Below are 24,728 nucleotides of genomic sequence, written 5' to 3' on the forward strand. Positions count from 1 at the left end.
GTTCAAACTTAATTTTAAGCTTTAAAGTAGGAATGAGAAGAAATATATTTTCCTATGTATTATGAAGAAATGTGAGGATCAAATGTAGTATTTAATGACATGAGTATTTTACGTAATGACTTTTGTCTTATTTCTAAAGTCAAACTTGAAAAGATGGAAATATTTACCTCTTTTACAGTTGTTTTTATGAAATCTTTTCTTTCAGTTAAGTCATAAGCAGGATAATTTTCATAGACCTATGCATAGTGAAAAGGAAAAACAATGTTAAAAGCCGATTTTTAAATCCAGTAATATTCTTTGCCTTAGAATTTAAAAGCAAGAAATCTGCTATGTATAAGTAGCTACAGCTATTCCAACAGTCCTCTGGTTCACCCATATAGAATTCTATTGCAAATGAGTATTTTAATAATACTGTATATGATGCGGAAAACTAGTGTGCAAACATTCTTGATGCTTTCAGGCTGAGAGTTTGGGAAGAATTAATAAAGCCAGGTGCGGTGGCTCACGAATGTAATCCAAACACTCTGGGAAACCTACATGGGAAGATCACTTGAGCCCAGGAATTCAAAACCAGCCTGGGCAACTGTTGAGACCCCGTCTCTACGCCAGGCATGGTGATGCATGCTTGTAGTCCCAGCTACTCGGGAGGCTGAGGCAGGAGGATGGCTTAGCCCAGGAAGTTGAGGTTGCAGTGGGCTGTGTTGGTGGCACTGCATTCCAGCCTGGACCATAAAATGAGACCTTGTCTCAAAAACAAAACCCCCAACAAATAAGGGTAAAGAAAACATCTAGACAGATAAGTGAACTAAGTTATGTTGGCAAGTCATCTGCCACTTGTCTTTTAGAGAAAGTTGCTTTCTTCTCCAACCCTTGTTATCCAACACTCTACCTACAATTCCACAACCTGAAATGCAATGAACTGCATCTTCTACTCCACTGCTCAATCCCTCTTCCTAAAGTTAAAAGCTAAGACCCAGGTGGTCTCAAGAGTCCACTAGTCCTAAAATTTGACTCTAAATTTCTCCCTTTCGTCAACTTTTTCAGTGCCATTATACTTGCTGCTTGACTTCAAGTCCTGACTTGATGTCAAATTGACTCGATAAGCTCAGTCTGTAAGAACCTGCAAGCTTTACTTCTACTGTACAGCTCAGGGTCAGCAACTTTTTCTGTAAAGGGCTAGATGGTACAAATAGTTTCAACTCTGCAAGTCAGTTTCTGTCACAACTACTCAACTCACAACTACTCAACCATGCGTTGTAGTGGCAATGCTGCCACAGACAATCATTAATAGATGTGGCTATGTAATAAAATTCTGCTTACAAAACCAGGTGACAGAATAGATTTGGCCCACAGGCTGTAGTTTGCTAATCCTCCAAAATACGGTTGATCATTTAAATTACTCTAATTGTTTGCCCTGTTCTTTTCCTGCAAAACCCCAATCCTGAATTGGTCTAACTACTCATTTTTCTATGGTTAAGCTCAGACTACAGATTGCTGTGGGAAAGCAGCTTTGAAGAGACTGGTCCCATTCTTAGTTCATGGCATCAATTCATCTCCAAAGGCGCCTCCCCCAGCGACCCACCCCCAGAGTCAGGCTCTCCTTTCATTCCCACCAATGGCAGTTTCATCTCCTTATTCAAGTGTCTCACACTCATGCTGTCAGCCAAAAAGCCATTATTATGAAATCCTTCAATTTTCTGACAGCTCTTTCCCCTCCAGTTGTATCTGGATTCATCAATGGTTCTTAATTTTCTTTGCCTCCACAGGCAAATCTCCTGTAACTTCTCCTTTCCCACCAAAATGCTTTCTCCCCTCCACCCCTACCCTTTAAAAATGCTTTCTCCCCTACCCCATTTACCTATTTCCCTTACAAAGAAGGCTGCTTGAAACAGATTTACTTTGTTCATTTTCCTCACTATTGATGAATAATCTTGCTTTTACCACCCTATGTCATCGACTCCTAAATGCAGACTCCAAAAAAGGTCAGGTCCTTCTCACCTGACCCCTCCATGCTGTTATTAATCCCTTTTTAAAAAATTACATGAAGGTATTCACAAAAATCCTTCTAATGGACAGAACTAATTTCTCTTTGACTTCCTCTCCTCTCCACCTTTCCTTCTCTCCCTTCAGAAAAAACGAGTGATCAGTTCTGGTGTATAATGGGTTTTTCAGTATTTACATATATGGAATAATCCATCTATATGCTTTAAAAATTTAACAATACCTGGTTTTTCCAAGTTCTTTTGAACTAATACATAGTATTCCAAAACATGGATGTAGCACAGCTTAAGCATTTCCTACTGAACATTTACCTTGTTTCTAATTTTTCAACGCTGAACATTACTATAATCATTTTGGTGAAGATGTTACTATATGGTCAGGATAGACCTAGAAATGGAATTGCTGGTTACAGGGCATTGCAATTCAAAGATACTACCTACTGTCCTCCAAAGAAGCAGTTATAACTTAAAGCATATGAGAACATGTTACCCTAATTATCCTGGGCAACAACGAAAACTGCCAATCTTCCTAATTTTTTGTCAGTTTAACAAGCAAAACTATTTTAATTCCTATCTCCCTATTTAGTAGGGAAAGTTGAGTGTTTTATGTTTATACGGTTTTTTTTGTATTTTTTCTGTGAATTGCCCCTCTATATCCATTGCCCATTGTGCCATTGTCCCATAAGCTAATCACCATTTCCGCTGGAGTGCAGTGGCTCGATCTCAGCTCACTGCAACCTCCCTCTCCTGGGTTCAAGCAATTTCCCTGCCTCAGCTTCCTGAGTAGTTGGGACTCCAGGCACGTGCTACCACGCCCAGCTAATTTTTTTGTATTAGAGATGGGGTTTTACCAAGGGCTGGTCATCTTAATCTCCTGAACTCCTGATCCACCCGCCTCAGCCCCCAAAGTGCTGAGATTATAGACCTGGGCCACTGCACCTGGCCTCCCTTTTCTTAATTGATGCCATCTTCCCTCAGCCCCCACCTTCCAAAAACTGCCTCTTCTCCTGGCTTCACAGCAACACTCCCTCTGGCCTTTCTTTTATCACAGGGGTCCCCAGCCTTTGGGACATGAACCTGTACCAGTCAGTGGCCTCTTACAAACCAGGCCACACAGCAAAAGGTGAGCATCGGGTGAGAGAAATTTCACCCCTGTTTATAGCTGCTCCCCACCGCTTGTATTACTGCCTGAGCTCTGCCTGTCAGATCAGTAGTGGCATGAGATTCTCGTAGGAGCATGATCCCTAGGTGAACAGCACATGAGAGGGATCTAGGCTGTGCTCCTTACAAGAATCTAATGCCTGATGATCTGTCACAGTCTCCCATCACCCCAAGATGGGACTGTCTAGTTGCAGGAAAACAAGCTCAGGGTTCCTACTGAATCTACATTATATGTTGAGTTGTATAATCACTTCATTATGTATTACAATGTAATAGTAATAAAGTACACAATAAATGTAATGTGCTTGAATCATCCTGACACCAGCCCCCAAAATCCAAGGAAAAACTGTCTTCCGTGAAAACAATTCCTGGCCTCAAGCAGTCCTCTAGCTTTGGCCTATCGAAGTGCTGGGATTACAGGCGTGAGCCACATCCAACTTCTACCTGTAACATTTAGCCCAGTGCCTGAAAGGTAGCAGAGGATCAACGAATGATGAATGAATAAACAATAATGTCCTTAAAAAAAAGCATAGACTATTTCACTTTTGGTACATTTGAAATTGTAATTTTATTTTACCACAACAGACAAGATTCTAAAATTTCCACAGAATCCCTATGAAATCATATTCAAGACTAGGCCACTTTATTTCCCAAGAAGTATTAGAAATATTAGAAAAATGCCACAGAAGTCTGAGTTAAGAAACTATAAGCTCATGTGCCACACTACCAAGAATAAGGCAGTTCATGAGATTCTGCTTCTTTAACATAAAGTAAGAATGCACCAATAGAAACAACCTCCAGATCAGGAAAAAGTTTCCTATGTGGTTTGGAATGTATCACTTTAATCTTATTCACTCTAATTTTATTCATTCTAATGTTATTTATAAAAATAACTCCATTAGGACAGAGTTTGACTATTTTATTTAAAGTGGTACCCCAGTGGCTGTAAGAAGATCTAGCATACAGTAGTTCAATAAAGATTTCTTCAGTAAGTGAATGCACATAAGTATTTAGCTTCAAATTAAGAGACAGGTGAAAGAATTTGTCTAGTAAAAGCAAAATAATCTAAACATTTATCTAATTACCTTTTTGCAAATCTGTTTCATTGTGACTTCTTCCAAGTTAGCACTGGCCAGTAATTTCTTTATTGTTTCCTTTAACTCTTCATCTGTAGGGGGTTTCTTCAACTTTTTAATTAAAGGTTCATCATCTGAACTATCCTCAGACTCACTTTCTAAAAGTAATACATTTTATTAAATATGAATAATTTTTCTTACATAGCAAATTAGTATTTAACAAAGGTTGAGATGAATTTTAAGCTTTCAACAGATTCTCAAAGGGGTACTGGATCCAAAAAACTATAAATCACTACTCTATAAGTTACCTATAAAACATGCACACAAATTTTATGTCAACTTGAAAAATCAAAAACTAAAAAACTGGTATATAGGTTGGGCATCCCTAATCCAAAAATCAAAAATGTGAAATGCTCCCAAATCCAGTGTTTCAGAGCACTAACATGACACCAACTATAGACACTCACATTATTGTGAGATAATTCCACACCCGACCCCATGTGACGGGTCGCAGTCAAAACTTGGTTTCAGGCCAAGGGCAGTGATCCATGCCTGTAATCCCAGCGCTCTGGGAGGCCAAGGTAGAAGACTCGCTTGAGTCCAGCAGTTCAAGGCTGCAATAAGCTGTAATGGTACCACTGCAATAAATAATTTAATTGAAATATTAAATTATCAGGCTACGTAAGAAGAATATGAAACATAAGTGAATTTCATGTTTAATCAGGGTCCCATCCCCAAGACACACACACACACACTCTCTCTTTCTCTCTCTGCAAAATCTGAATTACTTCCTGTCCCAAGCATTTCAGATAAGGGATATTCCACCTGTATTACTTCTTGCCACCACGTTCTTTTCAGTTTACCTGTTTCACCCACACTCTTACGGACTATGTACAACATATTAATATATGCTGTATCTTTAAAGTTGCTGATAAATGTTATTTCTAACATACCTTTTTTGGAACTGTTTTGATTCTTCTTGGTGGTGCTGCTATCTGCTTTCTTAACATTAGCACTTTTCACAGATTTTTTACTTTTAGGAGTAGCTTTCTGTTTAGGTTTTTCTCTTTTAGCTGTCTTTTTTGGTGGCTGTTAAAAAAGCAAAAGTACACATACCTGATGAGATTCAATGCTATCCCTCTACTTCCCCTACACCACTTAACAATATTAGAGAAAATTAATAAATATATTTGATATCACCAATTAAAAATTATTTTTGAGAGATGACCAATATACAACAAATTATTTTATCCCAGCACAAGTCTAAGCATGACAAATCACAATCACACACAAAAAAGAGATGCCCACATTTATTCTGCACTATGGATAAAAAAAATGTATGTGCATTACTCAATCTTGGGGGGGAACTCCTAAATATAGATACTATTATCTTCTCTTACTTATGGTTCCCTCTCTCTCAAAAGACTTTTTTTTTTTTTTTTAAGACTGAGTCTCTCTGCTGCCCTGGCTGGAGTGCAGTGGCATGATCCTGGTTCACTGCAACCTTTGCACCTCCCCAGTTCAAGGGATTCTCCTGTCTCTAATTCCCTAGTAGCTGGGATTGGTGAAACCCCATCGCTACTAAAAATACAAAAATCAGCTGGGGTGAGTTGGCTGATTTTTGTATTTTTAGTAGCGATGGTGTTTTGCCATGTTTGCCAGGCTGGTCTTGAACTCCTGACCTCAGGTGACCCATCTGCTTTGGTGTCCCAAAGTGCTGGAATCGCAGGCGTGAGCCACCACACCTGGCCTAGAATCTTGTGTTCACTGATGTTTCCTTAACTCATAAAATAGTCTGGTACATAGTAGTTGCTCAATAAATACTTATGATTGTATGAGGAAACTAAGTCTCAGTGAGGTCATCTTGTCCACAGTCAAATTAATAAAGAGGCAAGATTCAAAGATAGATGTGACTCTACAATTTTTGTTTTTAAACACTAACCCATAGCTGATTAGACAAAAACAAAATACATAAATACAGATAGATTAAAATGACAGGCCAGGCGTGGTGCCTCACGTCTGTAATCCCAGAAGTTTGGGAAGCCAAAGTGGGCAGATCATAAGGGAAGTGATTGGGACCATCCTGGCCAACATGGTGAAACCCCATCTCTACTAAAAATACAAAAATTAGCTGGGCATGGTGGCATACACCTGTAGTCCCAGCTACTCAGGAGGCCAATGCAGGAGAACTGCTTGAACCCAGGAGCCAGAGGTTTCAGTGAGCCAAGATTGAGCCACTGCACTCTAGTCTGGTGACAGAGCAAGACTCCATCTCAAAAAAAAAAAGGACAGAATCAGAATTCATAGTTACTTTGTCTCATGTGGAGCCTATGAAATTAGGAAGCATTAATTCTTAATTAATATTCCCAAAGGAAAGCATCCTATTAAATTCTCCCCTTTACACACCAAAACTACTGCAAATCACTTGACAGAATGTTTCTCCAAATGTTGCACACTCTTGATTCTTGAGTGTTAAAATCATAAGTCAACCTGTTTTTAAGGACATAAGCACTGTGTTGAACCTGTCCTTTAAAGTATACAGATCTGTTCCAAAAGTTAGGTGGCCTCAAGCTATTGATTGGATTTTAGTGTCCCTTTTTTTTTTTTTTTTTTAAAGAAGTAGTTTCGCTATGTGGCCCAAGCTAGACTCAAACAATCCTCCCACCTCAGCCTCCTGAGTAGTTAGGACTACAGGCATGCACCACCTCACCCAAGTGGATTTTAGTGTTTGTCCTTCGTTTTGCTAAAATACCATCGCTATATAGCTATTTAAATAAGCCTATCATCACTTATTTAAATAGCTTGCACCACCTCAATAATATACCGCTGGCTGCGAAGTATGTAGTTTAACTGCTACTAAAAAATACATTTATAAGGTGTCAAGGGGCTCACACGCTTCTAAAAGTAAGTACGTGAACTTTCCCATGGACTTTTGCTATTTAGAGGCCATTTTAACTTAATTCCTAATTTTGAGCGATGTTCTAGACGGTGGGGGTTGTGGGGCAAGTATCAATGATTTCTCAGTTTTTTATGACAAATGTTTTAGGGTTTATTAAGTGTACACCTAGTTCACATGAACTATATATTAGGCTCTGAAAACGAATCCTAAAAATTCTTAATTCTTTAGTGCACTTAATACACAGAATAAAATAATCATGATTATATATCATTTTTTAGTTAAAGGGTAATAAAATCTGGACTTGTGGGTACAAGAAACTAAGTTATTACTGAAAGGATTGAAGAGGCTGAGCAAAATACACAATATTATCAATAATTACTCAATCTCCATTCAAATTAAAAAATTAGAATTAGGTAATAAAAATACTTCCAAGGCCTTTTAAGTCCTATTAAAATTTTAGATGGAATACACAACCTGACATCATTTTAACATCTGTAAACTGCGAATAGTGACAATTTGACAAAGCATGAACATTTACAGTAAAAATAAATAACAAGCCGTTTCCATAACATTTTTCTTCTGATAACAAACAAAACCACATCTTCCTACATTTCACATCTGCTGTAAGGGGTAATGTTCTACAGTTTTTCTAAATGGCCATCTAGTCTGTCATCTATTAAAATTTCTAAAGACTGCAAACATACTGCACAAGCACTCAAGAAAAAAATATAATAGTTTAAAGAGTGCAGGCTCTAAAGGCAAGCTACCTCATTTCAAATTCCAGCCCCAGTAGATCTCGGGGCTCTTGCCTCCTCATTTACAAAGTAAAAGAAACAATAGTTCCTATGGTTTTATGGGGAGTAGATGCATTAACACATGCAAGAATTTTTGGTAGTACCTGGCAGATAGTAAACACACTAAATATTAACTATTATTACTGAGTGCTTCCTTTTGTAGAATGAGAAATTCTTTCATTATGCAAATATAATTTCATCTAACAACTTAAAATTTCTAAGTGTTTTCAAAAAGCATGGTGCGGTGTCTCAATCCTGTAATCCCAACACTTTAGGAGGCTGAGATAGGAGGATCACTTGAGGCCAGAGGTTTGAGAGCAGCCTGGGTAAAATCACAAGACCCTTTCCCTAAAAAACTGATTTTTCTTTCTTTCTTTTAAAAAAAACAAAAAACAAAACAAAAAAAAAAAACAGGATACACAGAATGGAAATTATAAACACAGTGAGACAGACTCAATAACTTTTTAAACTAGCCATGATATATCACACTTATTTCATATAATGGTAGATATGACTTAGCCCACAAACATCCATAGTAATATGTTATGTCATTTATACAGGATTTCATTTATCTTTAGCGACCAGGTAAATTCTTCTGTGACAAAGTTAAGGTAGGACTTTGGTAAAGTCTCTTTTTTAGATTAGTGCTGGGTTAAGAAATCGTGAAAGCCAAACAGTACAACAACTAATGAACTTGTGTCTGGTGCTTTAGCCCTGCAGGTGTTCATTACTTTGGCTGCCCTGAAGTTAAGTTATTAGGTATAGGAAGAATAGGTAACTCTGGAAAATGGGGGCATCTCAAAAGACATACCTTGGTATTTGGACACGATGGACAATTTTTGGCTGTTAACGCAAATATGGGTAACCAGTATTTGGAGGTAACAAAAACACGGAGAGAGCTGAGAAAGCAAGCTAAACCACATCCACTTTAATTTTACATGAACTTTCAAATCTTCATTATTTTCATTCCTCCCTGTACTTAGGAAAATCCCACTCATGATTCTAAACCCAGCTTAGCAATTACCTCCTCTAAATCTTTCACAATACCATCAATTTGATTAATCCAGACTCTCAAAGTATGTGGCCTGCAATTCATTATCCCATATTGTGAAGCTGCAAGCACAAGAGTGTTACAGCCAAACTTCCTGATTCAAATCCTCATTCTACCACTAATTTTGTATTTTCAGGGAAATCTCTTACCCTTCTCTGTGCCTGTTTCTCATCTGAAAAGTAAAATTTTGCTGACTTTTACCACTTTTCTCCTCATTTTCTTATCTCTGACATCAGGGTACATCTTATAATGCTGTATATAAAAATGATGCCTCACAGGCATCATAGGTTCTATAAACTGGCCATATCCATAGTTTTTGTGAGGACAAAGTGAATACATACATATAAGGCAGCAAAGAAAACAGACATCTACTATATGCACATTTAGTATACAACAGTTACTTACATGTCAGTTTTCCCACTACAATGCAAGGTTAAGGGTACACAATCTCCATGAGAATAGACACTGATTACCTTATTCATCCCCAGCAAATAGAAGAATGTTTGGCTTACAGTAACCATGTAAATATTTCTTGTTATGTTCATCTCTGTATCATTTGTAGAACCTGATTTAGCTGTACTCTGCACCCAGGAGGCAGTAAAAAAGATATATAACTAAAAGGAGAAAAATGTATCCAAGTAGCTAGTGATCCAAAACCTTATAGCAAATAAGAAGCAAAACCTGTGATTAGGTCCCGTGTGCCTCCTACTACGTACCTATGTATTTGTTTTCTTTCATTTTTGAGACGGTCTGGCTCTGTCACTCACGTTGGACTGCAGTGGTGTAATCATAGCTAGCTAACCTCAAACTCCTGGACTCCAGCGATCTTCCTGCCTTACCCTCCTCCCAAGCAGCTAGGACTAAAGGCATGCACTATCATGTCAGGCTAATTTTTAAATTTTGTTTTGTAGAGACAGGGTCCTGCTAAGTTGCCCAGGCTGATCCTGAATTCCTGGCCTTAAGTGATCCTCCTGCTTTGGTCTCCCAAAGTGCTGGGATTACAGGCGTTAAGTCACCGTGCCTGGCCTCATATGTTATTTCTTAAGCCTGTTTGAAATTATACAACTAAATTATCATAATAAAACAAGGGATACCATATCTTACTTAACATATTGTTAAATTCAGATCTTTTACCATTACATGCAAATCTTACTAACAATAACAAAGAATTAAAAATGTTGGCAGAAAATACAGAATGGCAACAAAGGAAAACCATTGGTTTCAAGGCTGAATTGCCCCTTACTCTGCAAATTTTGTACTGGCTCCAAGATTCTTTCTTTAGAATTATTTTTAAAACTAAAATGGGTCTTGGTATAATCCAAGTAGTCTTCTGCAAACTCCCCCCCATCCGCCACCACCTTTTTTTGGCTATGCCAACCTCTCCTATTTAGCCAAGGTCCAGATCAAATTGCTATGTTGCCTCTAACAAGTTGCTTTGTCTGGATGCATTAACTTAGTTCCTCACTTTCCCCTAGAAAGAGGTAAATACTCTTATCTTCTGAGCTTCCACAATATATTGTTCATACCTCATTTTTAGCTCAAGTTATATTCTACTATACCTGTTTTCTCCTAATCTTTGACTTCCATCTTTTCACCAACTAAACTGACCTGCTTAAGGATAGAGACTCTATCCTATTTATTTCTTGATCTCCAATGCAGAGCTTAGAAATGGCACTTAGTAGTGGCTATGAAATCATCTGGAAAATTGAGATGGAAAAAGATACATGAACATTGAAACAGTTTTAAAGATCTCTTCCAACCCTGAGTTTCTATTTCATTAAAATAACCCTGCTTGCTAAGACAAAAATGTTTTCTATTATAAAGTTGGCCGAACTTCTTGATAGGTACTATCACTGTCTTCCAGTACAACTTACCCATATAAGTTGTAAAAAGAAGGCCATTAAATTCACTCATCAAGGGTGCTGGCGCTGAGCACCCTTGTATATATTTTTGAAGCTCCAGAGCTGACTCATTTAGCTATATCACATAAAATGAAAAGTACATTTATATATTACATTTGTCACCAAGACTTTTTTTAAAAATGCCAGATAGTAAATATTTTCAGCTTTATGGCTACATATAATCTTTGTTGCATATTCTTCATTTTTTAAAACAATCATTTAAAAATGGAAAAACCATTCTGAGCTTGAGGGCTGTATAAAAACAGGCTGTAGGCTGGACTTGGCATACAGGCCACACAGCCTGCTGATTCCTAGATTATGAATTATTGGAGCTATATACAGATAAGGCAGAACCAGTTAAAGGAATTAACAGGACAATCCTTCCAATTATCAAGTTTTTAATAGCTTAAAAGTTTTAAGTTCTGCTAAGTACAAGTGAATTTATACTTATTAACTTTCTTAAAGCTACTGTTTAAAATCAAATTTTGATCTAAATCAGGAATTCTATAGAGAGAACTCTAAACATAGAAGTACATAAACAAGCTTTAGAAAAAATATGAAGCCATGCACAGTGGCCCATGCCTGTAATCCCAGCACTTTGGGAGGCCAAGGTGGGTAGATCACTTGAGGCCAGGAGTTCAAGAACAGGCTGGTAATATTGTGAAACCCCATCTCTACAAATAAATAAATAAAAATAAAATCAGCCAGGTGTGGTGGCATGCACCTACGGACCCAGCTACTAGGGTGGCTGCAGCACGAGAATTGCCTCAACTGGTAGAGGTTGCAGTGAGCAGTGATTATGCCACTGCATTCTGGCCTGGGCAACAAAGCAAGGCTCTGTCTCAAAAAATTAAGAATAATATGGTAGTCCCCTTTTATCTATGGTTTCTCTTTCTGCATATGGTTTCAATTAACTGTTGTCAACCACAGTCTGAAAATATTAAATGGAAAATTCCAGAAGTAAACAACTCAAAAATCTTACACTTCTTGCTTTCTGAGTAGTGTGATGAAATATCATGTCATCCTACTCACTCATGCCTGGGATGTGAATCATCCCTTTGTCCAGCATATCCACACTGTAGATGGTCCCAGCCCCTGGGCCCATTAGTCACTAGCAGCCATCTTGGTTATCACATCAACCGTTGCAGTAGATTTGTGCTTGTGCCAAGTAACCCTTATGTGACTTAACAATGCCCCCAATGCCTAGGAGTAGTGATGATAGCAATTCAAACATGCCAAAGAGAAGTCATAAAATGGTTCTTTTAAAGTGAAAAGGTGAAAGCTCTTGACCTAAGGAAGGAAAAAAATCATATGCTGAGGTTGCTAAGATCTATATAGTAAGAACAAATCTTCTATCTGTGAAACTCTGAAGGAAAAGGAACTTTGTGCCGGCTCTGCTATCAAACCTCAAACTGCAAAAGTTACGGCCACAGTGCGTAGTTAAGATGAACGAAAAAGGCATAATTTGAGGGTGAAAAACAAGAACAGAAACATGTTTCGAATGATAGCAATCGGGCCTGGCATGACCTGCAGTTTCTGGCATCTATGGGGGGTCTTGAAACGTACTCCTTTTAGGTAAGAAAAAGTTACTGATTAAGATCAGTAAGGCAAAGAGAAAGCACTAAAAAAGGTTCCCTACACATTTATTATATCCTCCAGTACAAAAATGAGAATATATACCTCACCTCTCCTGGAGTCAAGACTAAATGAGATGCAAGATGTGAAAGCACATGGCTCATACACTTTAAATAGTTTCTTCCTTGTAGGTGCTAATGAACGTTTACTGAATGAGTGGTACTTCCTGGAAGACAGAGGATATGTCTCTTTTTTTTCTCCCACTTAGCAAAATGCTCAGGTATAGAATACAACAATCATTTTGAATGAGTAAGAATAATCAATCTACCACTAAACGTATTAGTCACACAACAATGCCCAACCTCATGGGTTCTCCATAGCATGGCTTCAATCTGTATTACTCAACTCTATCCACAAATTAGTCAAAGACACCTGGCCTTCCCTGCTCCTTATCTTTCTTCATACGTATAATTTCCTTCTCCATTCTCAAGGTCAACCTGAATCGGTAGTGCTTTCACTTCGACCCAAAGCCTTTGCTCAACAGGCATGAAGAGTCTCCTTCTTTAGAAATCCAGTAATGCTAAGTATCAAACGGCATTTGCTTAGAAAGGATCTTCTGTAACCCTAACAGCACTTAGCATCCTCCTAATTCACTGACTTGAGTAATCAAAAAGGGATTACCTTAGAAATCAAAAGCCAGTGGGCAACAGAGCAAGAATCTGTCTCCACAAAAAAATTTAAAAATTGCTAGGCCTGGTGGCAGGATCACTTGAGTCCTGGAATTCAAGGCTCCAGTGAGACATGATCTCACCAATGCACTCCAGCCTGGGCAACGGATGAAGACGTTAAGACTCTGTCTCAAAAATAAAGAAGAAAGTATTGACCTCCATTTTAAGACTCTTTCAAAATACCTTGAAAACTTTAGTGATTATAATAAAAACATTATATGGCATTATGAGGAAATAATGTTGAAAATACTCATGATGATTAACATCTTGTTATTTAACTCAACTGGAGACAAAACTGCGTCTTTTAACAAAATGGGAGAAAATTAGGTAAGTTTTTCAAAAAGAATAAAGAAAAAGCTGATTTCCAAAATGTCATGAGATTTAAAGATTTGAGTTTGCTACTTCTCTACATGTTGTGAGTGGTTCATTCAGGACCATCAAATATTTTTGATGTTCTAAAGGGCAACAAATAAAAATGGACAGCTGCCATTAATTTCAGACAGTATAATGTACCATAACCTAAATTTGTAAAGGATTCATAATACAGATGTTTCAAAAATTTGAAGGGGATTTTCCCTGTCTCTGATAACCATGAAGCCGCAGAATAAGAGGAATGACATAAATACTTTTTGAAGGAAGGCAAAAAGTCTTGGGAAAGCAAGGCTTACCTATCATTTATAGGCAGCAGGGCTCTTGAAGGAGGGTCTCCAAAAAAGACGCCTGTCACAGAGCCAGAATTCTGTCCTCACAGCAGAAAGGTTGTACTGGGTGAACAGATGAACAAAATAAAAATTAGCTTAAAATACACTATTCTTTCAAGAACTTGGCTGAGAAAACTCAGAATGCCAAGAGGAAAGAATGTGCAAGTCTAGTTATATTTCACAGAAGATTATGAAAGCAAGTTTAAATGGGTTTTAGTATGGTGATTATTCAACTCTGCCTTCCAACAAAAAGTTTTAAATAGTTTATACAGGTTTTTGCAATTCCTCTGATCAACGTGTGAGATATTTTACATTTTTAAACCACAATCTGAAAGGACTAACAAAACTTTCACACTCACCTTATCACTACCAGATAATCCCCTGATTGGTCCAAATAGACAGTTTACCAAAAATTATAATGAAGTTTCTCTGACTTGGCAAATATTGTAGGATGGCTCACTCAACAACCCACTTTTGATATGCCTTCCTCTTACAAAGTTAAGAAGGCTGATACCTAGATCTCAGCTTCTCTTGCAGTTAGGTGGGCAGATGACAAAGTGCTGGCTGATGCCACGTACATGGAGATCTCTGGCAAAAGCCATTCCATTCAGGAAAAAAAGCCAAAACATCACTAGAAGAAAACTTTTTGCTCTTCCTTATCTGGAACGTGAATACAATGTCTAAAGGTAAAACAACCAGCTTGTGATCATGAGGTTAAATGCCATATGCTAAAGATGAGACATCAGGAAAGGATGGTACCCACATCCTCCATACCTTTCTTAAGCTGCTGTACTGGTGCTGGAATTGCCTGTCTGTGGGCTTCTTGTCATGAAAGAAAAGTAAAGTTCTGTTTTCAACATTATTAGTAAGGTTGAGAATTATTTCAGCAGAAAACATTCCTGATAACATGTGGGAACAGACAGATAAATTCTAAATACTCATAAAGTAAAACTCCATAGTTTGTTTCATACTTTCTAGAGATACATGTGTGCTATAAAAACACTAGAAAATAAAAACTGAAGAAAGAAATACGAGGACAAGATGAAGAAGGAAAGAGAGTATGCTTTTAAAGGGTCTAAAAGACTGTTAGAATTGTTTTCTCCAATAGGCACTGTTTCCCCTTTCTTTTTTCTATACTCTACAGTAATTTCTCTACGCCTCAAGGTTAACACCTGTGAACAGCATGACCAAATGTGGTTTAACCTCACTGGCTCATGGATATGGTTTGGCTCTGTGTCCCCACCCAAATCTCACCTTGAATTGTAATAATCCCCACATGTCATGGGAGGGACCCAATGGAAGGTAAATGAATCATAGGGGCAGATTTTTCCCATGCTTTTCTCATGATAGTGAAAAAGTCTCACAAAATCTGATGGTTTTATAAAGGGGAGTTGCCCTACATTATGCCCTCTTGCTTGCTGCCACATAAGGTGTGACTTTGCTCCTCGTTCGCCTTCCACCATGATTGTCAGGCATCCCCAGCCACGTGGAACTGTTGAGTCAACTAAACCTCCTTCCTTTATAAATTACCCAGTCTGGGGTATGTCTTTATTAATAAACAACATGAGAACGGACAAATACACTCATTTTAAAGCAATCTTGCCATGCAGAATCTAATCCAACATAGGAATCAGATGATTTTCATAATCAGTTTAGAGAAAATAACCTGTTTATTTTCCTATTCTCTCACTACATAAAAAAAAAGTCTACCACTTCCTTCCCAATTGCTCTCCTTTTACTGCCTTAAAAAGCCAATGTCCAAGAGACAAGCTAAGACGAAACTCCAAATAGCTCTATTATGAAGGAATTTCTTTCTGAAGTTCCTCTCAGAAACAGTATCCTCTACTATTTAATTACAAAGAAAAGAAGTGCAGAACTATTGTGAATCACTCACTGCATATCATAAAAACGAGGTACAGGTACAGAAAACCTCAAAAAAATGCTTTAGCAATTATCAGCTAATATGCTAAATCTGACATTTCCTTTTAAATTACTTTAAAACTGTCAATTCAATTAACTATATGGATTTCAGTGATTTCATTTTAATATTGAATTTACTTATAAACACCCTAGTCTTCTATACATCTAAAGTGAAATATGAAACGAGCAGGCAAATAAACACAATTTAACCTCACATAATTAGCCAAAGGACAACTACAAACTTACTCTGCTACTGTAAGATGTCTTACTTCAACAATGAATAGAGAATACCATACAGTTCAAAATCCTCATTTTACAGAGGAAACTGAAAACGTAAAATCAGTCTACCTCAATTCACAGATTTTTTACTCCAAGAAAAACAGAACGAGAAGCTGATCTTAATGAATAACAGTCTTTAAGAAAAATCTGTTTCAGGAAATAAACTACCAATTCAGTAATTTTCTATCATAAAAAAATTTATAAGCAATCCATAACTTTTGTCACTAACCTGCAACTTTTCTTCATGGCTTCTTAGAAAAGAGGTCCTTTCATAGTAATGAATAGGAAAATAGCTCCATTTATGAAGTTTCTAACATGGCTGCACTTAACCGAGTCTGAATAAGGAAAAACAAAGTTGCCAGACATACTGTTCCTCCTGCCAGAACATACCTTTCAAAAGCCTTTCACAGAAACTGAATCAGCAATAAAAAGTTGAAGGCAGTGCTAAATTTAAAGGCTCTTTAGAGCAATAATATCTATGCTTGTTGGAGGGACATATACCAGAAAAAAAGGCGGGGGGGTGAACAATTTCTCAGTCCAAGTTTTTTTTTTTTTTTTTGAGACAGAGTTTCACTCCTGTTGCTCAGGCTGGAGTGCAATAGCGTGATCTCGGCTCACTGCAGCCTCCACCTCCTGGTTTCAAGCAATTCTCCTTGCCTCAGCCTCCAGAGTAGCTGGGATTACAGGTATGCGACACCATGCCTGGCTAATTTTATATTTTTAGTGGAGACGGAGTTTCTCCATGTTGATCAGGCTCAGTTCAAATTTCATTGAAATTTTATAATATCTGTCAAGTACTAGCAAAGGTAGGAAAAAAATCCCTCTAATAGAATTATGACGTAGCTTTTGTATCACGTGATTTCATATACCTAATGTTTGTAAAGCATCTTTATGTTTTCTTCTCCAATAGATTTTCATCAATTGACCTGGGTTTCTAGCCACAGACCCTAGATTAGGACACTACAGAAAGTAAAGCTTTGATTTATAGTGAGATGGTTCCACTTGCTATTATTATCCTGAAACCAATATGGGTATAAATCAGGTATCATCTGCAATACACCAAGTTCAACTATCTCTACTTAGAAGCTAGGGACAACAATCTGGAAAGCAAATTTTTAAAATGAGTATACAATACCCTCACTTTTTAACTTGCACCTAGTAATGACAGGAAGATTCCGTTTAGAAATTTTAATTGCCGTAAGACATCATCTTAATTCTAATAATAGCAGCAACTAATACTTACATAGTACATGCACCAGGCACTGCTCTAAGTATTTTAAATAAAATCCTTTAATATAACCCAACGAGGCTAATACTATTATCACTCCCCATTTTACAGATGGGAAACTGAGGTACAGAGTTTAAATAACTTGCCTATAATCATATAGTAATAATCGGATGTAAAGGTGGGATTTGAACTCAGTATCCAAAGCCCATGCTAATGTCTCTATGAAAAAATTAGGTATTTATATGACGTTTCATGCTTTAACTCTGCCCATACAAAGACTTTAGGAAACAGAATGGCACATAGTAGACAACCAAATATTTGCTGAATGAAGATACTATTACTTTAAAACTTTTCACTATTATGTATATACATATAAACAAACATGTTTCCTCCCAAATATCCAATTAACCTCATATAATTAGCCAAAGGACAACTACAAACTTACTCTGCTTCTGTAAGATTTTTACTTCAAAAATGAATAGAGTACATTTGACTATACAGTTCAAAATCCTCATTTTATAGAGGAAACTGAAAAGGTAAAATCAATCTACCTAAATTCAGTTTTGTCAATCTGAGTACCTTAGTGCCCAGATTATTTTCCTTCGTGCCAAATACATATTAAGATGTTTGCGAAGCACCTGCTAGATTTGTAACCATCTTTCTTAAATGATGAAGCATTTCATACTTTAAGCTTTACGGAAGTCTTTATAAAATTCAACATAATTAACAAGCATGAATTGTATATAACTCAAGACATACATACTAAACACACACACGTATCACATAATGCCAGAGTTCACTATATTTTTATTCCTTCTAATTCAGTAGAGACGATTCCCTCCTTGTCTTGCCCCAGGGACATCTGGCAATGTCTGAAGAACATTTTTGGTTATCACAAGGGGTTCTTGGGAGTGTCACCCACAAATAAGAATTATCTGGCCCAAAATGTCAAGCTGACATTATCCAAGTCCCTAAGGCAAGGTTGATTACCCAATCTATAGGGCAAATTCTGACCTTTGAAGGAAAAAAATCGAAACAATGTTAAAATAGAGACTACTAAAACATCATCAACAGTAACAGAAACTTATCTCCTATACCCACTCTTCATGATCCACTTGATTGAAGAGGTTAACCCTTTTATTTAATTGCTTCAGCAGATCTCTTCTTTAAGAAGTTTTATTTTGGAAACTAAGTATTCTCAACTTTTACAAACACTCCCAAATAAAAGAAAATGACAGGCATTCCTAAGTAATATAAAACGTATTCACTGACCATATAAACTTCAAAGGCTGTTTATTATTCTCATTAATCTCCAAAAGGTTGAGGGCAAAAAGGCCCTTTTTCGAAAAAACAGTAAAATGATTCAAGTCAATGATAAAATGTTAATATGTTATGAAAAAAATCCTCAAAGACTCTGCTCCTATGTGTTCCTATTCAGAATATGCACCACCCCCACCTCCCTTCCCATTTATCTACTCTAGTCTTCAAAGTCCAGTTCAAGGCCCACTTCAAATCCAGTCCACACCAACCTCACTCTTTTCTGACTCTTATACTCTGACATGGCAATGAAACTAAAAGCCCCTTAAGGAAAAGAAATGGGTTCATACTTAACTATTTCTGCATCTTTAGAATTAGAAACAATAAGGAACGGCTTTTTGGCTGTACCTAATATATAACAGAAATATTTAACTCTCCCCATGGAAAGAAATGATTAAAAAATATAGCAAAACATTTTACCTCCTCTTCACTTTCTTTATCTTCATCATCTGAAGACTCTTCCTTGTTTTGCTTTTCATCTTCATCACTACTAGATTCATCTGACAGAATTTCAGGACATTTGGTTCGCTTAGCCTTCCTTGCCATTCCAGAACTGTTCCGCTCCTTTTTACTGCCTTTGCTAGAAGTTTTTTTAGATTTTGGCAATGGCTGCATAAAAAATGTATAAAGACAACATCAATCAGGTATAATATTTCAATCAATCAATTCTATTTTTGATCATTTAACTTCCTGCTCCTCTCTCAAGAAATTTTATTTACAAACCCAGCAGTTTTATAGAGAATTAACTTTAACTGTGTCAGGTTAACCTAATACTGTGTTACTAATACCATTTCATCTGTGTTCTAAACACCTAGTAAGACCCTTCTTAACTGTTGAGAAGTATGTATTCTAGCTTCTGACATGGGACTAGACGCTCAAGACACATTATGTTAAACTCCAATAGCTGTTAATACTTTGTTGTAATATTTCAACTTAGGTTTCTAACTTATTTAATCCCTACAAGCATTAAAACTGTCACTGCCAGGGAAGCTCTTTGCTTTAGAAGGCCCAACACTCCAATCAAAGGGGTGGGAGAAAAACCTTTATTTTTTTATTTTTTTGGAGACAGTTGTTTGTTGCCCAGTAGCTGGGACTACAAAGTGTGCGCCACCATGCCCCGCTAATTTTTGGATTTTTAGTAGAGAAAGGATTTCACCATGTTGTCCAGGCTGGTCTCAAACTTCTGACCTCAAGTGATCCACCCACCTTGGCTTCCCAAAGTGCTGGGATTATAGATGTGAGCCACCACGCCTGACCCATATAAAATATAAAACTTTATTACCAATTATACATCCTGAATTTATGAACTATACAGTTTATATTCATATTACTTCTGGCCTCTACTTTCAGTAATGTCAGGATCATATTCTCAGTGATGCTTCTAAGTAAACAATAAATGATGGGTATATTCATTATGAAACTAAGAATAAATAAATGTTGCTATTATTCTGATAATCAATTAAACTATGTATATTTAAAAGCAGAGATCACCTGAAGAAAATGAGTTGATTATATTAAACAAAAATTTAATTTTTAAGTGTTTCTCAAGGAAGTTTTGCTAAATTCTAAAATTGAAAACCATAAAATCACCTAATATAAAGAATGTAAAAATACACATTACAGAATTAATATTTATTTCTAGGGTTGAGCATCTTTTATATATTTCTACCTTTGTAACTTTTTGTTCTGCAATAAGCAGAAACATTAAGGTAAAATTCTGTAACATAACCTTAAAGTATCCAATTATGTAAATGTCTGTGATAACTTTAGGCAGTATTTTTCATGCAGAGAGTAGAACCACAGGTCCTTTACCTCCCACGAAACTCCAGTCTAGGGGTCATTGTCACCTACACAAAAATTAAGAAAAAGTGGCTGCTTTGTGTAATATGGTGCTCTCTGGCCCACTGCAAACAAACCACAGGATAGCTTCTAGACTGCCCCAACAACCTACCCTTCCAAAGGCACACTAGGAAATAGCCAAACTAGGTCATTCCAGGAACTTGAAGTTAGTGGATCAAAGATGTGTCTCAGAGAAGATTCTTTATAAAAAACTGTGAATGCATACACTTTTCCTTGCTATGTGAGATACTACTATTACCAACTATTATCAGGACGTTAATCTACCTGGATAAATTCTTTGACAGCCCTGTTTGGAGAAAAGGTAACTCTCTCTTTCCAAGCTCTTACTTGTTATATGAACTCCAGGTCTCAAATGTATTAGAAAAACATAAGATCCCTCAAAATCTCAGCTCAGAAACCAGATACAGGTAGCAAGGACGTAACCAGTATATCGAATTATTAGTATTAAGACTGAAACAGGTTCTGGATAAATCTATTGAGGAAAGTGAAAGGATATTACGTTATTCAAGTAACCGATCAAAATATGCAATTCCTCAAAGTAAACGAGGTTGTTTCAAAGCCAAAATCCAAAATATACAAATGGTTTAGAGTTTTCCTATGCCGACTCTAAAAATAGTTAAATCTATTTATCAAAATCAGTGTCAATAGCAATATCTCTTTTTGGAAACAAAAACTGATTAATAAAATGAAGTACATTAGGAGGATAGGAAAGCAATCAACGACTAATGTTGTGTTCATTTAACAATCGAAAAGCTTACAGAAGAGAAAAAGGAAACTTCTGGTAGCAGAGAAAACAGCTCTAGCCAGACACCATGGCTCATGCCTATAATACCAACAACTTCGGAGGCCAAGGTAAGTGGATCACTTGAGCCCAGGAGTTTGTGACCATCTTGGACAATATAGTGAGATCCTGTCTCTAAGAAACGTAAAATTTAGCCACACATGGTAGCATATAGGTATAGTCCCAGTTATTTGAGTGGCTGAGGTGAGAGGATCACTTCAACCAGGACATCAAGGTTGCATCGAGCCATGATCATACGACGACACTCTAGGCAAGAGAGTAAAAACACCGTTGAGCCATGATCATACCACGACACTCTAGGAAAGAGAGTAAAACAAAGTCTCAAAAAAAAAAAAAAAAAAAAAAAAAAAAAAAAAAAGAAGGAAAACAGCTTGAGCTTGATACCATCAAATTAAGAAGTAATCACCATAGGGTCACATATGAAAAACTGATAGAAGAGCTAGATTCTATATGACAAGAAAAAACAGATTCTCACAGTGTGGTTCATGGACTTTGCGGTTTCCTAAGACCTTTTTAGCAGTCTACGAAGTAGAAACTATTTTCATAATAATAGCAAAACTATTTATTTCCTCTTTTCACTCCACTGACATTTGTACTAATTGTGCAAAAGCAAAGGAAAGTAAAGGTGGGTAAAACTGAGGGCACCTTAGCACTAATGAAGAAAGCAATATGTATTAATTATCATATTCTTCACAACCACACACCAGCACAAACAACAACAACCAAAAAAAGGTAAATAGTTTCACTTAATAATGTCCTTGATAAAGCAATAAGTAACTCTAAGGTACATGTCTTTCTATTATCTGTGACAAAATAGAAGTTCAACACAAATATGTCTACAATTGAAGTTCAATGGTTTTCTCAAGGAAAAGCATTTGTGTAACTCAGTTCTGAGTTAAACATGCTCCAAGCTCCTTTTTCACAGAACATTACTTTTTTTTTTTTTTTTTTTTTAGAGACAGAGTCTTGCTCTGTCTCCCAGGCTGGAGGGCAGTAGCATGACCTCGGCTCACTGCAAACTCCACCTTCCAGAGAACACTACTTTTTAAAAGAACAAATATAGCCAATTCAGACTTAAGTGTTTGATAGCGATGATTTCAGAAATATTCAAGGTGAGCTTGTCACTTCAAGGAAAACTGACAGCATTTATCAACGATGATAAATTTTATGATTTTAAGTGGAAATTAGAATTCCGGAAAATTCATATCTACTACTGAGAACCTGACAGTTTCCCAAGGCCTAAGTATTTTGTCATGAGATGGTGTTTATATTAATGAACATGAATAACGACAGTGTTCAATAAAACACGTCAACATTTGGAAGATGTAAGTCAGGGAACCAATACTTACAAATGGTAAACGCATGTTACAAAACCATGCATATGCTGATAAAAGACCCAAGTTTTGAGACCTACATTAAACACTATAACTAAGCTTTAGGAAACTACAAATTGTAGAGTTTTGGTTTTGTGTGGTATCAAAAGACAATATACACAATTATCTAAAAGGACTTTAAAATATTCCTTTTTCCAAATACATACCTATGTGAGGCTGGGTTTTCTTCACATATGTATTATTTTGAGACAGAATCTCATTCTGTCACAATAGGATGGGGTGTAATGACATGAATGCAGCTCACTGCAACACTGAACTCCTGAGTTCAGGCTTCCACCTCGGCCTCCCAAGTTGCTGGGACTACAGGAATGTGTCTCAGTGCCTGCTAATTTTTTCTTGAGACAGAGTCTCACTCTGTCACCCAGGCTGGTCGCCAACTCCTGAGCTCAAGTGATCCCCCTGCCTCGGCCTCCCAAAGGGCTGGAATTACAGGCGTAAGTTACTGCAACAGGCCCTTCACAAATTTTAAGCAAAGCAATACAATGCAAAAGACTGGATGGGACCAGGCACGGTGGCTCATGCCTATAATCCCAGCACTTTGGGAGGCTGAGGCAGGTGGATCACCTGAGGTCACTAGTTTGAGACCAGCCTGGCCAATACGGCAAAACCCATCTCTACTAAAAATACAAAAATTACCTGGGTATGGTGGCACACAACTATAATCCCAGCTACCAGGGAGGCTGAGGCAGGAGAATCACTTGAGCCTGGGAGACGGAGGTTGCAGTGAGCCCAGACTGTGCCACTGCACTCTAAGCCTGGGCAACAGGGCGAGAATCCGTCTCAGGAAAAAAAAGACTGAATGTAGAAGCAAATGGTAATCATGCTGTTTTCTCTTAAGCCAGACATTAAACAGATGTACAAAAACATAAAATAATGCCACTCTTTAATTATTCTAAAAAGTTATTTTTCATAGAAAATATTATTTTTAACATTTTAAAATAAAAATTTTCAGTTCTAACGTCGAATATAGTGAAGATCAAAAGAACTCATATTAAAAAATACCTCTTGGGGCTCTCATTATTTTTTTAAATGGGTAACAGTATCCTGAAACCAACAAATTGAAAAATCACTGAGAAAAAGATAAAGATAAAAATGTCTACCATAACAACTTTGTAATTACTTCTGAGGAAATAAGTGAACACCTTGCCACATTAAATCCTTAAAAATTACAGGTATAGCTAAAGTTAGAAAATAAAAAGATAGTATTTTGTCCTTAAATAAGCCAATTAAAAAAAAAAATCATCATACCCCTTGCGTTTGTACTTGTATAACAAAAGTTAACACCTTAAATGTTCTTTATCTGTCCTTGTCCAGCTAATGGTAATAAGGACCCAGGGCAGTCCAAAACAAAGTCACAGAGCTAATTTCTGGTTTTGATTTTTAATGCCCTCTCCCATCTCCAGAAGGCATTACCCTGAACTCCCAGACCTGCCAAATCTCTTCATACTTCCTTTCCTGTCAAGATGGGGAAGAATATAAAAACATTTGCTGACAGAGCTAACACTTACTGAAAATGCAAGGTCATATAACACTTCAACAGACATTTTAAGTCACCTATGTCATTTGTTACTGTTAAATAATTAGGGTAAACCTACTAGGTTTTAGGAAGAGTAAGAAAACTATCAGGCCATTTTACTTCCACGTCCAGCTCCTGGGCTCTGCTGCGGATTCTGGAAACCCAATCCAGGTAACTTGTAAGAGTTAGCTTTTAAATATCACTTTTTAATAACTTATTCCAGGATCTAAGAAAAAATTCAGTTGTAATATACTCCCTATTTTGTCTTTCTTCACTTGATTACAGGTTGCATCCCTTCTCTCCAGCCTTGCACCTCATCCTTGACCCAGCCTTTCTATTTTTCCAGTGTCTTCTAGATACCTAACCCGGACTACCGGTACATTCTGTCCCTTCTGATATTAATTCACTTTTCTAAACCTTATATCCCTTGTATCTGATTTGAAGCAACATATCCCTATGGCAACTATACTATTTCTATCATGAAATTATTGCCGATATGTCAACAGAAGGTATATTCTTTCAATGT

General features: G+C 37.0%; 1 protein-coding gene across 1 annotated transcript in view; it reads right to left on the reverse strand.

Moving 5' to 3' along the window:
* Window positions 1-24,728, reverse strand: part of DEK (DEK proto-oncogene) — a 35,838-nt gene that overhangs the window by 1,822 nt on the left and 9,288 nt on the right. Inside the window, exons 7-10 of the mRNA XM_017521655.2 lie at window positions 19,051-19,239; window positions 5,191-5,326; window positions 4,247-4,395; window positions 168-236 (exon numbers count right to left, since the gene is read on the reverse strand). Of these exons, the coding sequence (XP_017377144.1) occupies window positions 168-236; window positions 4,247-4,395; window positions 5,191-5,326; window positions 19,051-19,239 (543 nt within the window). The remainder of the gene's footprint in view (window positions 1-167; window positions 237-4,246; window positions 4,396-5,190; window positions 5,327-19,050; window positions 19,240-24,728) is intronic.

This window comes from Cebus imitator, unplaced genomic scaffold (genome assembly GCF_001604975.1).
Source record: "Cebus imitator isolate Cc_AM_T3 unplaced genomic scaffold, Cebus_imitator-1.0 Scaffold21, whole genome shotgun sequence".
In the NCBI taxonomy this organism is placed as follows: domain Eukaryota; kingdom Metazoa; phylum Chordata; class Mammalia; order Primates; family Cebidae; genus Cebus; species Cebus imitator.